General features: G+C 45.8%; 1 protein-coding gene across 1 annotated transcript in view; it reads right to left on the reverse strand.

Annotated features, from left to right (window-relative positions):
- Positions 1-549: 549 nt before the first annotated feature.
- bloc1s1 (biogenesis of lysosomal organelles complex-1, subunit 1) overlaps positions 550-14,503 on the reverse strand; it is a 121,993-nt gene continuing 108,039 nt past the window's right edge. The window contains exon 4 of the mRNA XM_070869313.1: positions 550-1,754. Within this exon, the coding sequence (XP_070725414.1) occupies positions 1,647-1,754 (108 nt within the window). The 3' untranslated portion in view covers positions 550-1,646. The remainder of the gene's footprint in view (positions 1,755-14,503) is intronic.

Below are 14,503 nucleotides of genomic sequence, written 5' to 3' on the forward strand. Positions count from 1 at the left end.
AAGATTGTAGTGTATGTAGGCACCTTTAGTAATGACTCTACGAGGCAGGGTATGGTACTTAAACTGTGCACAGTCGTCTTGGGTAACCCTTGCCACTGAACCAAGACCTTGCTCCGTCAAGCCCTTGTGGTGGCTGGTGTGCAACGGCCATGCCACGTTAAATTAATTCACGCACAGGCATCTTCCACCGTTTAAAATGAGTTCATCAGTCACCTAAGTACTCATTTTTAGTGTGGAAGCAAGTCATCCTCGACTCCCAGGGACTGCCGATGATGATCGACATTGCGGGCTTATGCTTGGAAGGAACTGGGTTGAGATTGCCCAAAATCATTTCACAAAGGATCCTTGCAGCTAGCAGAGAGAGACGACTTTCATACTGGACTAGACTTAGCCCAGTCCCAAAAGGTAAAAGGACATCTCACTGCATTATGTGATCACATGATAATTCCCAGCCACACTGCATGCACACCAGAGTTGTTGGGGGGAGGGGGGGGATGAAAATATAGTGCAACACAATCAGCAAATAAGTTCATTCATTTGAATCAAAGGTTTATTTATCTTACTTTATTAAAAGTGCACACAGATAAGTTCATTTTTAATAGCTCATTTATAAACAACATTAGCATGCTGATAGAAGCTTTTGCTTCTGGGTGGGACAGTGTGATACTGCTACACAGCATTTTGGCTCATTTAAACAACAAAAGCTTGTGGCTTTTTCAGGATTGCGATTCTGTGGAATGTCAGAATGCAGTGCCAGAACACAAGCATGAGGTCTACCCTAGCAAGAACAGGAAGAAACAGCCACCAGAGCAGAGGCTGGCAAAATGAAGTTGTCTGCCTGACAATGCACTGCAAGCAGAAGCAACAGATACAAAGAACAAGCTGGTAAAGGAGGTCATCCAGCAAGAATGCACTGCAGGAAGGAGAAACAGCAGCTACAGTGCAAAGTGTGGCAAGGAAGGCCACCTGAGTGACAGTGCACTGCAAGAAGGAAAAGCAATAGCTACAGACTGGCAACTGACATCATCCCACGGACAATAAACTGTAGGAAGGAAAAGCAACAATGTCCTCTACTTTGCAAAATAAATACAAGCGCTGTATTACACAGGATAGCATCACATGTTGCAAATTGTTTGGCACAGAGGATTGGGCGTGTGAGGGAACTAATCAAAATGTAATAGTTTGGCTTTCAACAGGGCAGTATTTCACTGCACATTTCTCCCACAAATGCTCTCTGGTGTGTTCTTTTAAAACAAAGTTTGCTGCTAGCAACCAGAGACAGATTCCGATGACTTTAGCAGTAAAACATGAAATAGACATGCGTGTATTTTATTCAAGATCTTAACATTTGCACATTACCCTTTCTGGACGGTCACACCCTGCAAAAACAAAAGCAAATGTATGAAGTCTCAGATATCTGCATTCATTCTAAGAATATTGTAGTTAACAGTCATCACAGTGGGTGGACAATAGATCATAGTCCTCATCTTAGTAAGAATCAGGAAGGGCATTCCATCCTTACTGCAATCTTCCTGTTGGAAACCCAGCTTTACATAGCTTGTGTTTAGAATGTCAGCTTTAAACTGTGAAGGCGCTTCAGCTGCTTCCTCACAAAATGCCCATTTCTCTGATCCTCATTTGATGCATCATGTTGCAGGTTGTAGCTGTCCTTTATAGACGTACTCTAGGGCAGAGGCGATGGTCCTCATGTCCATCTCAATACTTCGCGCCCAGTTCTCCACATCACCAATTTCCTGGAGTGAAAACAAATATTCAGCATGATCAGATAAAAATTAAAATCCACTTGCTGCTACCTATTTGCTGCTCAAGTCCGGGTTTCTTTATCCTTATAGAACCCACTTCAGTTTTATCTCGATGGAACGTCAATCAGCGGTCATCGATGGTTCTCGAAAAATAAATATTTGTTGAGCCAGTTTTTGCCCATCTTCCACAGATGCCAGCAAGAAAGGGAAGAACTTGCGTTTATTATACAGCCCCTTTCACAGTCAATGAATTACTTTTGTTATGTTGGCAAATACAGCAGGCAATTTGCGCACAGCAAGTTCCAACAAACAGCTGACATACTTGTTTTGGTTGAGGGATAAATATTGGCCAGGGCACCGGGGATAACTCCCCTGCTCTTCTTCGAAATAGTACCTTGGGATCTTTTACATCCACCCGAGGGGGCAGACGGGGCCTCGGTTTAATGTCTCATCTTAAAGACGGTACCTCCGACAGTGCAACACTCCCTCAGTACTGCACTGGAGTGTCAGCCTAGATTAACTAATTGGGTAAATCCCATAAATTCAGCCCCTAGAACTGTGTCTGCTTGATTCGAACTTGCCAGTTTCTTGACGTTGATTGCCGTTGACTGTGGGGTTTTGTGCGAAAGGAATCAATCGTAGGACCAGGAGGAGGCCATTCAGCCCCCTTCAATAAAATCTTTTTAAGGTGATTGGCAAAAGAATCAAAAGCGACATGAGGAAAAACTCTTTTACGCAGCAAGTGGTTAGGATCTGGAATGCACTGCCTGAGAGTGTGGTGGAGGCAGACTCAATCACTGCTTTTAAAAGAGAGTTGTATAATTACTTGAAAGAAAAAAAATTGCAGGGCTATGGGGAAAGGGCGGGGGAGTGGGACTAGCTGAGGTGCTCTTGCAGAGAGCCGGCACGGGCTCGACGGGCCGAATGGCCTCCCTTCTGTGCTGTAACCATTCTATGAGCTCAAATCCCTGGAGCGAGACTTGAACTCTCAACCTTCTGACTCAGAGGCAAGCATGCTACTACTGAGCCACAGCTGACACTTCACTCAGGTGGCCACTCTTGCTGTGTGAGCCAGAACAGGCTAGATATTTGACAATAGGAGGGAATCATAGCCAAGCCCAATCCTGTGCTCACACTCGAACTTTCCAGCAGGGTTACTTGATACCAATCAAGAGCAGGAATTCTGGCAGATTGTCTGCTCCCTAGCCTGGGGTACTGAGGCTGATTGTAGCAACCCCAACGAATGCCTGGGAATCAAACCTGGGACATTTCAGTCTGTCTGACTTAACATTACAGCAAGTAGTGTCTCTACTCACGAGGCCATTGGAGAGCTTACCACGTAAAAATTGGAAAAAGGAAATAACTTCGATCTAACCAGTCCGTGTCGGTGTTTATCCTCCACTCGATCAGTGGTCCTAATCTCGTGTGCCTGCCCTGATCCCATATCCCTTTATTCCATTTATCTTCAACCACCTCTCGAACCTATTCTTAAATGTTGACATGATCTCGGCTTCAATCACTAACTCGGGTAGTGAATTCCACAGCCTCACAACCCTCTGTGTTAAACACCTTCTGCTGCTCTCGGTCCTAAATCACTTACATTTAATCTTGTATCGAAGTCCCCTCGTTCTTGGCGACCCCTCAACCACTGGAAACAGTGGGGGTCATTTTAACCCCCAAAATGGGTGGGGTTGGGTCAAGTCGGGTGGGAAGAAAAAAAAAGTGTCAAAAATCTCAACCACGACCCCAACCTGCCTCAAACCAATCCACTTCCGACCAAACATCGCTCAGGAGGCGGCTAGGTTGTTCAAACCTTTTAAGGAGGCTGCGTGCCTCGTGTTTAACAAGGTTTCTATTTTTAACTGCTGTCGGCCAGGTTTTTCTGGCCTCAGGAAACCCAGCAGGTAAACAACAACAATTTGCATTTATATAGTGCCTTTAACGTAGTGAAACGTCTCAAGGAAAGAAAAGGAAGGAGGTCTGGATCCATAAGGTAAGTGCCTTTCCAGCACTGTTTGTTAGCCAGGAGAGCGCATTTCCTCCAGGCCCAATGAGCTAACCCTGTAAACCCCCCCCCAACTAAAGGTGGCTGGTGTGCAACGGCCACCCCACGTTAAAAAAATCCACGCACAGGCATCTTCCATCCTTCAGGATGTAGTTCAGGATCTGGAATATTAGGTCCTTCATTGAAACACCTGTGAACTCATCCCTTTTTGGCGTGGAAGCAAGTCATCCTCGCTTCGAGGGACTGCCTATGATTGAAACCCCCACAACCGCTCCCATCCCGCGGTCATCGAACTCCGTGATCTCCGACCACCCCAACCACGCTCTACTCCCCCCCCCATGATCACAGACCCACCCGACACACACAACTTTCCCCCCCCTCCCCCTCCATCACTAAACCTATCTGCTCCTGGGCTGCGGCCTTGTGTTGTCGCCTTCCCCTTTAGACAGGCTTTCTGGCGGGGAACCTGGGGAAAAGAAACTCAAAACTCGCCCTGGAGTTAAAACTCCACGCCGTTTGGGGAAACCCGCATTTCTGGGTTTCCTGACCATAACTCCTCCTCCCCCATCGAAACCGTGCCCCGGTACATATCAGGGCCAGTCTGTTTCTATCTGCCCTGTCTCATCCCTTCATAATTTTAAACATCTCTGTCAAATCACTCTGTAATCTCCTCTGTTCTAGCGAGTAATGCCCAATTTTTTTTTAAGTCTTCCTTTGTATTTGTATTTAGTCACACCAGGCAGCATCCTAGTGAATCTGGACTGTACCCTCTCTATTGCCTCATCGTCCATCCTATGGTGTGGAGCCCAGAACTGCATACAATACGGCAACTGTAAATGGTTTAAGGTGCAACAACATGCATTTATATAGCGCCTTTAACATAGTAAAATGTCCCAAGGCGCTTCACAGGAGTGTTACAAATAAATTTGACACTGAGCCACATAAGAAGAAATTACGGCAGATGACCAAAAGCTTGATCAAAGAGCTAGGTTTTAAGGAGCATATTAAAGGAGAGAGAGGCAGAGAGGTTTAGGGAGAGTGTTCCAGAGCTTAGGGCACAGGTAGCTGAAGGCTACTAATGGTTGAGCAATTATAATCAGGGATGCTCAAGAGGCCAGAATTTGAGGAGCACAGGTGAGAATTAGTATTTTTCTTTTTGAATTATGTTGTTTCCACTGCCCACCACCTGGGGCAGAGAAAACGGATGGGTCGGTGGGCTGCTCCCGGGCGTCTTTTTGAGCTATGCAAGAGTGATGGCTCGCCGCCTGATTTTCTGCCACTCTTACGTGGAAATGTCTGGATTAGATTCAGCAGATAATGTGGCTGGATTGGGCAATTAAGCAGAGTGAGGATTGCATCTGTATCCCATCAGCCTCTTGCACTGTGCTTTGCTGCTCAATATGCTGTTCGACCACATCTCTTTGAATGTTCACTGGCTAAAGGCCAGAGAGGAGGTACAGAATATTAAAGACAAGATGGAACGGTGAATCAATCTAAAACCTTAATAAGACTACAGTTGAAGCTGCCAATAACAGGAAATTGGTGATCTGGCTCCTTGTATCCCATTTATAGAAACATAGAAAATAGGTGGAGTAGGCCATTCGGCCCTTTGAGCCTGCACCACCATTCAATAAGATCATGGCTGATTATTCCCTCAGTATACTGTGGATGGTTGTGTTTGAAAGAATATCTTGTGCAGAAAAAAACTTTATTGGCTCGGGTGTGTCAGGTATCAGGTTCTGTGCTATTTATCTGTCTGTCACATGGCTGCACAATGCAGCTGTTAGATTAAGAAGCCGTTAATAAAGTATGTAAAAGGATTAAAAAAAAAATCACAGCTCACCAAGTGGATCAAAATCCCGACTGGGTTGTCAATGGACATGGTATTTTATATTCTTCTTTTGCTGTTATTATGCCAATTGGTGCAATTCTAAGGACAAGGTTTTGTGCTAGGAACAGGAGGAGGCCATTCAGCCCCTCGAGCCTTTACCATAGGAACAGGAGGAGGCCCATTCAGCCCCTCGCGCCTGTTCCGCCGTTCAATTCGATCATGGCTAATCTGCGACCTAACTCCATATACCTTAATACCTTTGGTTAACAAAAAGCTATCAATCTCCAATTTAAAATTGACAGTTGATCTAGCATCAATTGTTGTTTGGGAAAGAGTGTTGCAAACCTTTGTGTGTAGAAGTGTTTCCTAATTTCACTCCTGAAAGGTCTGGCTCAAATTTTTAGACTGTGCCATCTAGCCCTAGACACCCCCCCCCCATCCCCAACCAGCAGAAATCGTTTCTCTTGATCTACCCTCTGTTCCCCTTAATATTTTGAAAACTTCCATCAGATCACCCTTTAACCATCTAAATTTTAGGGCACCCTAATTTTGCATATGTGGACAAAATTGAGCTCCATTGTGATGCCCCATACGGTTAAATAGCCTACTTGCACTTGCTATCTAGGCTCACGCAGGAAGAATGGCAGTTGTACGAGATATGAGAGGGCTATCTGCCCCTTTGGAATTGCATCCCAGTGCCTTCAGCAGAAAGAGGAAAGAAAACAGATTCAAAAGCCTGAGCATCTATCAGGAGCAAGAGACCTCTTTCTCATCTGCGGAGCTTGATTCAATCAGGATCATGGACCCACGCGTGTCAGCTTGGCTCAGTGGTAATCTCTCGCCTTGGGGGTAGATTTTAACCCACTCTGCCTGGCAGGAACTGTGTGGGGAGGATGTTAAGGGGGTGGGGGGGTGCAGAGTTGTCAAGCCGTATTCCCGCCCCCCACCATCTTTACTTACCTTAATTCAGGCACGAGACGGACGCCCGACAGGCAGGGACCTACTTTACATCGGAAAATCGAGGCCCAATGGCATCATCGGTGCTGCAACGCCATTTTGACTTCTGGATTAGGGAGGTCCGCACAAGGCCAAGCCCGACAGCAGAGAAGAGAGTGGCCAGAAGAGGTCAAAGTTAAGTTTAACAAAAAAAATCTATTTTCTGTGGAGACCTTGTGGGAATCAGGCGGTGCAGGAATGTTTTCCCCCTCCAGATCCCGCAAGGCATCTTTGGGACTCCCCAGCCCTGGCCAGGCCTCTCCCTCCCAGTGCCGGCAGCAACTTCAAAACCCCCCACCTAGCGTTAATTTTGTTAACGGTTCACTCTGGTCCCGGCATCCTCGGGCACCCGACCCAATTTTTACTTCCACCCAACCAGCCCCGACGTCACTCCCATCAGTTTCGGGCTCAGACTGTCCTGGATTATAGAAATGAGTCCCAGGAGTTGAAATGTCCCGGGTCTCACGCTGAACTGCCCATGGGGGGGGGGGGGGGGGGAGGTTTCCTTCCTGCTCCGCAACCCCACCCACCCACCCCCAGTTAAAATCGATCCTTTGAAGCCAGAACGCAGAGGGTTCAAGCCCCACTTGTCAGAGGTGCCATCGTTTGGGTGAGGCGTTAAACTGAAACAGGATCAGTCTTTAAAAAGATCCCAGGGCGCCAATGGAATGAAGAGCAGGGAGTTCGCCCAGTCTCCTGGTCAACATTTATGCAATCAACACCAGCAAAAGTAGATTAACTGTTCATTTATCTCTCTGCCCTTTGTGGGACCTCAATGTGCGCAAATTTGGCTGCCGTGTTAACATACTTAACACCACTGACTGCACTACAAAAGTAATTCATTGGCGGTTAAGTGCTTTAGGACATGATAGGTACTATATAAATGCAAGTTCTTTATTTTTTTTTCACTCTGACACCCAAGCCTTCAGGTTCCACTCTAAAGATAGCCACAATAACAAAACTTGATATTTCCTACATTACAACAGTGACTACACTCCAAAAGTACTTAATTGGCTGTAAAGCGCTTTGAGACGTCCGGTGGTCGTGAAAGGCGCTATATAAATGCAAGTCTTTCTTTTGGCAATAGGTCATAGCTGTAGATTGCTTGTGGAAGGATGTAATTACAGCTTCACAAAGGGGAAAAGGCTCTGGTTTTAGGCACTTTGTTATTCAAATTCCATGGGGCACGAGACTTTTTGAAAAACAGCTGGATGAACAGAATTAAGGATGTAAGGATAACTACAAATCTGTGGAGCATAATGTTTCATAAAACACAGTGTAAATCATATAGAACAAGCCAAAAACACACGATTGCATCACTTACACATTACATTGCGACAAGAAAGGCACCTGGTGCTCCTGCCCCCCTGAACAAAAACACTTCTCCATGAAAGCGGTGCCTCTTTTAAACTAGTAACACAAGATGGCTACAGTCAAAACTGGATGTGCCAGGGTCACTGCATCATTGATTTTATTTCTCTCCACAAGCCAGCAGATGGTGCTCAGAGCTGCATTAATTCAGTGCTGCTAACTGAAGCGGTTTATCATGTGTTCTCCATCTAGTTTTCTGTCCTTCTCCCCTGAAGCACTGACAGACCCATGCTGGGGTACAGTTCAAGAGTACCCGGCTACCCCCTGGAGTGCGGGTCCCCAACCCTCCAGGATTGGCCTGGGGTCTCCAAGAATTGAAGCTTAATCTCCAGGACACTGCTGGGAGTGACTCCGGGAGAAAAATCATCGGGGGCTTTAAAATAAAGTGTGCATTTTCATTGAATACTTCTGTTAATTAGTTATAAAAATATTGGAGATGTGAAAAAGGCTGTTTGACAGTTAAGAATCATCCAATTGGGTAAGGAAGAGTCTTTTCGCTTTCCCATTGGCATGGGGAGATGGGGCGCTGTGAGGATGGACGTGTTGGTCAACCTATGGCAGGAGCATTTTATTTTTATTTTTATTCGTTCCAGGATGTGGGCATCGCGAGCAAGGCCAGCATTTATTGCCCATCCCTAATTGACCTCGAGAAAGTGGTGGTGAACTGCCTTAACATAAGAACATAAGAAGTAGGAACTGGAGTAGGCCATACGGCCTCTTGAGCCTGCTCAACCATTTAATACGATCATGGCTGATCTGATCATGGACTCAGCTCCACTTCCCCACCCGCTCCCCATAACCCCCTTATCGGTTAAGAAACTGTCTATTTCTGTCTTAAATATATTCAATGATCCAGCTTTCACAGCTCTCCGAGGCAGTGAATCCCACTCATTCCGCCTCATCTCAGTTTTAAATGGATGGCCCCTTATTCTAAGATTATGCCCTCTAGTTCTAGTCTCCTACATCAGTGGAAACATCCTCTCTGCATCCACCTTGTCAAGCCCCCTCATAATCTTATAAGTTTCGATAAGATCACCTCTCATTCTTCTGAATTCCAATGAGTAGGGGCCCAACCTCCTCAACCTTTCCTCATAAGTCAACCCCCTCATCTCCGGAATCAACCGCTGGTACTCCCACTGTGCTGTTCGGGAGGGAGTTCCAGGATTTTGACCCAGCGACGATGAAGGAACAGCCGATATATTTCCAAGTCAGGATGGTGTGTGACTTGGAGGGGAACGTGGAGGTGAGCCTGCTGCCCTTGTCCTTCTAGGTGGTAGAATCGCGCATTTTGGAGGTGCTGCTGAAGAAGACTTGGCGAGTTGCTGCAGTGCATCTTGTAGATGGTACACACTGCAGCCACGGTGCGCCGGTGGTGGAAGGTGTGAATGTTGAAGGTGGTGGATGGGGTGCCAATCAAGCAGGTTGCTTTGTTCTGGATGGTGTTGTGCTTCTTGAGTGTTGTTGGAGCTGCACTCATAGAAACATAGAAAATAGGTGCAGGAGTAGGCCATTCGGCCCTTCTAGCCTGCACCACCATTCAATGAGTTCATGGCTGAACATTCAACTTCAGTACCCCATTCCTACTTTCTCACCATACCCCTTGATTCCCCTAGTAGCAAGGACTTCATCTAACTCCTTTTTGAATATATTTAGTGAATTGGCCTTAACAACTTTCTGTGGTAGAGAATTCCACAGGTTCACCATTCTCTGGGTGAAGAAATTCCTCCTCATCTCGGTCCTAAATGGCTTCCCCCTTATCCTTAGACTGTGTCCCCTGGTTCTGGACTTCCACAACATTGGGAACATTCTTCCTGCATCTAACCTGTCTAACCCCGTCAGAATTTTAAACGTTTCTATGAGGTCCCCTCTCATTCTTCTGAACTCCAGTGAATACAAGCCCAGTTGATCCAGTCTTTCTTGATAGGTCAGTCCCGCCATCCCGGGAATCAGTCTGGTGAACCTTCGCTGCACTCCCTCAATAGCAAGAATGTCCTTCCTCAAGTTAGGAGACCAAAACTGTACACAATACTCCAGGTGTGGCCTCACCAAGGCCCTGTACAATTGTAGCAACACCTCCCTGCCCCTGTACTCAAATCCCCTCGCTATGAAGGCCAACATGCCATTTGCTTTCTTAACCGCCTGCTGTACCTGCATGCCAACCTTCAATGACTGATGTACCATGACACCCAGGTCTCTTTGCACCTCCCCTTTTCCTAATCTGTCACCATTCAGATAATAGTCTGTCTCTCTGTTTTTACCACCAAAGTGGATAACCTCACATTTATCCACATTATACTTCATCTGCCATGCATTTGCCCACTCACCTAACCTATCCAAGTCGCTCTGCAGCCTCATAGCATCTTCCTCGCAGCTCACACTGCCACCCAACTTAGTGTCATCTGCAAATTTGGAGATACTACATTTAATCCCCTCGTCTAAATCATTAATGTACAGTGTAAACAGCTGGGGCCCCAGCACAGAACCTTGCGGTACCCCACTAGTCACTGCCTGCCATTCTGAAAAGTCCCCATTTACTCCTACTCTTTGCTTCCTGTCTGACAACCAGTTCTCAATCCATGTCAGCACACTACCCCCAATCCCATGTGCTTTAACTTTGCACATTAATCTCTTGTGTGGGACCTTGTCGAAAGCCTTCTGAAAGTCCAAATATACCACATCAACTGGTTCTCCCTTGTCCACTCTACTGGAAACATCCTCAAAAAATTCCAGAAGATTTGTCAAGCATGATTTCCCTTTCACAAATCCATGCTGACTTGGACCTATCATATTACCTCTTTCCAAATGCACTGCTATGACATCCTTAATAATTGATTCCATCATTTTACCCACTACCGATGTCAGGCTGACCGGTCTGTAATTCCCTGTTTTCTCTCTCCCTCCTTTTTTAAAAAGTGGGGTTACATTGGCTACCCTCCACTCCATAGGAACTGATCCAGAGTCAATGGAATGTTGGAAAATGACTGTCAATGCATCCACTATTTCCAAGGCCACCTCCTTAAGTATTCTGGGATGCAGTTCATCAGGCCCTGGGGATTTATCGGCCTTCAATCCCATCAATTTTCCCAACACAATTTCCCGACTAATAAGGATTTCCCTCAGTTCCTCCTCCTTACTAGACCCTCCGACCCCTTTTATATCCGGAAGGTTGTTTGTGTCCTCCTCAGTAAATACCGAACCAAAGTACTTGTTCAATTGGTCCGCCATTTCTTTGTTCCCCGTTATGACTTCCCCTGATTCTGACTGCAGGGGACCTACGTTTGTCTTTACTAACCTTTTTCTCTTTACATATCTATAGAAACTTTTGCAATCCGTCTTAATGTTCCCTGCAAGCTTCTTCTCGTACTCCATTTTCCCTGCCCTAATCAAACCCTTTGTCCTCCTCTGCTGAGTTCTAAATTTCTCCCAGTCCCCGGGTTCGCTGCTATTTCTGGCCAATTTGTATGCCACTTCCTTGGCTTTAATGCTATCCCTGATTTCCCTTGATAGCCACGGTTGAGCCACCTTCCCTTTTTTATTTTTACATCAGACAGGAATGTACAATTGTTGTAGTTCATCCATGCGGTCTCTAAATGTTTGCCATTGCCCATCCACAGTCAACCCCTTCAGTATCATTCGCCAATCTATCCTAGCCAATTCACGCCTCATACCTTCAAAGTTACCCTTCTTTAAGTTCTGGACCATGGTCTCTGAATTAACTGTTTCATTCTCCATCCTAATGCAGAATTCCACCATATTATGGTCACTCTTCCCCAAGGGGCCTCGCACAACGAGATTGCTAATTAATCCACTCTCATTACACAACACCCAGTCTAAGATGGCCTCCCCCCTAGTTGGTTCCTCGACATATTGGTCTAAAAAACCATCCCTTATGCACTCCAGGAAATCCTCCTCCACCGTATTGCTTCCAGTTTGGTTAACCCAATCTATGTGCATATTAAAGTCACCCATTATAACTGCTGCACCTTTATTGCACGCACCCCTAATTTCATGTTTGATGCCCTCCCCAACATCACTACTACTGTTTGGAGGTCTGTACACAACTCCCACTCACGTTTTTTGCCCTTTGGTATTCTGCAGCTCTACCCATATAGATTCCACATCATCCAAGCTAATGTCCTTCAGAACTATTGCCTTAATTTGCTCCTTAACCAGCAATGCTACCCCACCTCCTTTTCCTTTTATTCTATCTTTCCTGAATGTTGAATACCCCTGGATGTTGAGTTCCCAGCCCTGATCATCCTGGAGCCACGTCTCCGTAATCCCAATCACATCATATTTGTTAACATCTATTTGCACAGTTAATTCATCCACCTTATTGCGGATACTCCTTGCATTAAGACACAAAGCCTTCAGGCTTGTTTTTTTAACACCCTTTGTCCTTTTAGAATTTTGCTGTACAGTGGCCCTTTTTGTTCTTTGCCTTGGGTCTCTCTGCCCTCCACTTTTCCTCATCTCCTTTCTGTCTTTTGCTTTTGCCTCCTTTTTGTTTCCCTCTGTCTCCCTGCATTGGTTCCCATCCCCCTGCCATATTAGTTAAATCCTCCCCAACAGCACTAGCAAACACTCCCCCTAGGACATTGGTTCCGGTCCTGCCCAGGTGCAGACCGTCCGGTTTGTACTGGTCCCACCTCCCCCAGAACCGGTTCCAATGCCCCAGGAATTTGAATCCCTCCCTGCTGCACCACTGCTCAAGCCATGTATTCACCTGCGCTATCCTGCGATTCCTACTCTGACTATCACGTGGCACTGGTAGCAATCCCGGCAAGTGGCGAGTATCCCATCACACACCTGACTTGTGCCTTGTAGATGGCGGAAAGGCTTTGGGGAGTCAGGAGGTGAGGCACTCGCCACAGAACACCCAGCCTCTGACCTGCTCTTGTTGCCACAGTATTTATGTGGCTGGTCCAGTTAAGTTTCTGGTCAATGGTGTCCCCCAGGATGTTGATGGTAGGGGATTCGGCAATGGTAATGTGTGGGGGCGGGCTGGTTGGAGGCCGGAGGTAATGTGATGAAACCTCTAAGAAGACATTCAATCAGAGTTGACACCCCTACCTGGAATACATCAAACAAGTGGCTATTCTTTGTGAGTGAGCCTGGACCGTTGGTGTCAATGGACTGTTTAATCATAGGGTAGCGGGGTGGGGGGATACATCCCAACATCCTTGAGCTTCCTTGCCTGTACTGCTCATGACTACACCATGCAGCACATTTGCCAACTGAGCAATTGGGGAAAGTTTCAACTAAAAAGGTTTTTAACCTTACAATGAAGACTATACAGTAAAGCTGAAAATTCAAAGTGCCTTTCTTCTCTGTTACTAATCTGAGTCGTTCCAGTTTGGAGGGAAAAAGAAATTCACAAAATAGCTGCAAAAATGTGATACTGTATGTTCCTAAGTGATAAAACATAAGAACTACAGCACTTTTTGGAATTCATAGTGTCAGGAGTCTTTTTTTTTACCTAAATGTGGTGTAGAAATACTCCCGAGTGATCAAACAATCAACGTCATCACATCCCAGTTTTTTCCAAAAAATTGTAACTTAATTTATCATTTTGATATGTCCTTTTTAAAGTGTTGTTTTCCTGGATAAATGACTTACAAATAACGGTTTACGATCTGCAAGAAATGTCATTCACATTAAAAATATCTTCCTCAGGGATGTCAACACTGGCTTTTTGCTTGCAGATTTGCAGTGTTCTGGCAGGCAATGGGTTACTGAAGCCACATCATCCTGAACAATCTCACTTATTAAATCACGATGATTGGCAGAGTGGAATCTTATAAATATTTGATCACTCGAGTTAGGACAGTGGGTTGGAATAATAAAGATTCCAAAGTAAATATCAACACCTCAATGATATATCGAGTTATCTTGTCCACAAAAAAGCAGCCCTCCTGAAATGCGATTATCGAGCAAGGAATGAGCAGCTTCAAAGACCCGACACTGAAGGTGAAGGCTGTTTATCCAGTTGCTTGAACAGCAGCTGGGGAACTGAAAATAATTATAGCATCTATCGTTAGCCAGGCCGCTTAAGGGATCGATCGCCTTAACACCCACAGGTGTGGGCTCTTGATCTGAGGCAAACAGCATGCTTGTGCTGTCCACTGCAGTGGAACATTTGTGAGGAGAACATATGCAGCAACATGTCATGAATGACTTCGGAAATGGCCAGAACGCACAACAGAGTGATGTATAAGATTATGAGGGGGCTTGACAAGGTGGGTGCAGAGAGGATATTTCCACTGATAGGGGAGACTAGAACTAGGGGGTATAATCTTAAAATAAGGGGCCACCCATTTAAAACACAGATGAGGAGGAATTTCTTCTCAGAGGGTTGTAAATCTGTGGAATTCGTTGCCTCAGAGAGCTGTGGAAGCTGGGACATTGAATAAATTTAAAACAGAAATAGACAGTTTCTTGAGCGATAAGGGGATAAGGGGTTATGGGGAGCGGGCAGGGAGGTGGAGCTGAGTCTATGATCAGAGCAGCCATGATCTTATTAAATGGCGGAGCAGG

This window comes from Pristiophorus japonicus, chromosome X, assembly GCF_044704955.1.
Source record: "Pristiophorus japonicus isolate sPriJap1 chromosome X, sPriJap1.hap1, whole genome shotgun sequence".
Classification (NCBI taxonomy): Eukaryota; Metazoa; Chordata; class Chondrichthyes; family Pristiophoridae; genus Pristiophorus; species Pristiophorus japonicus.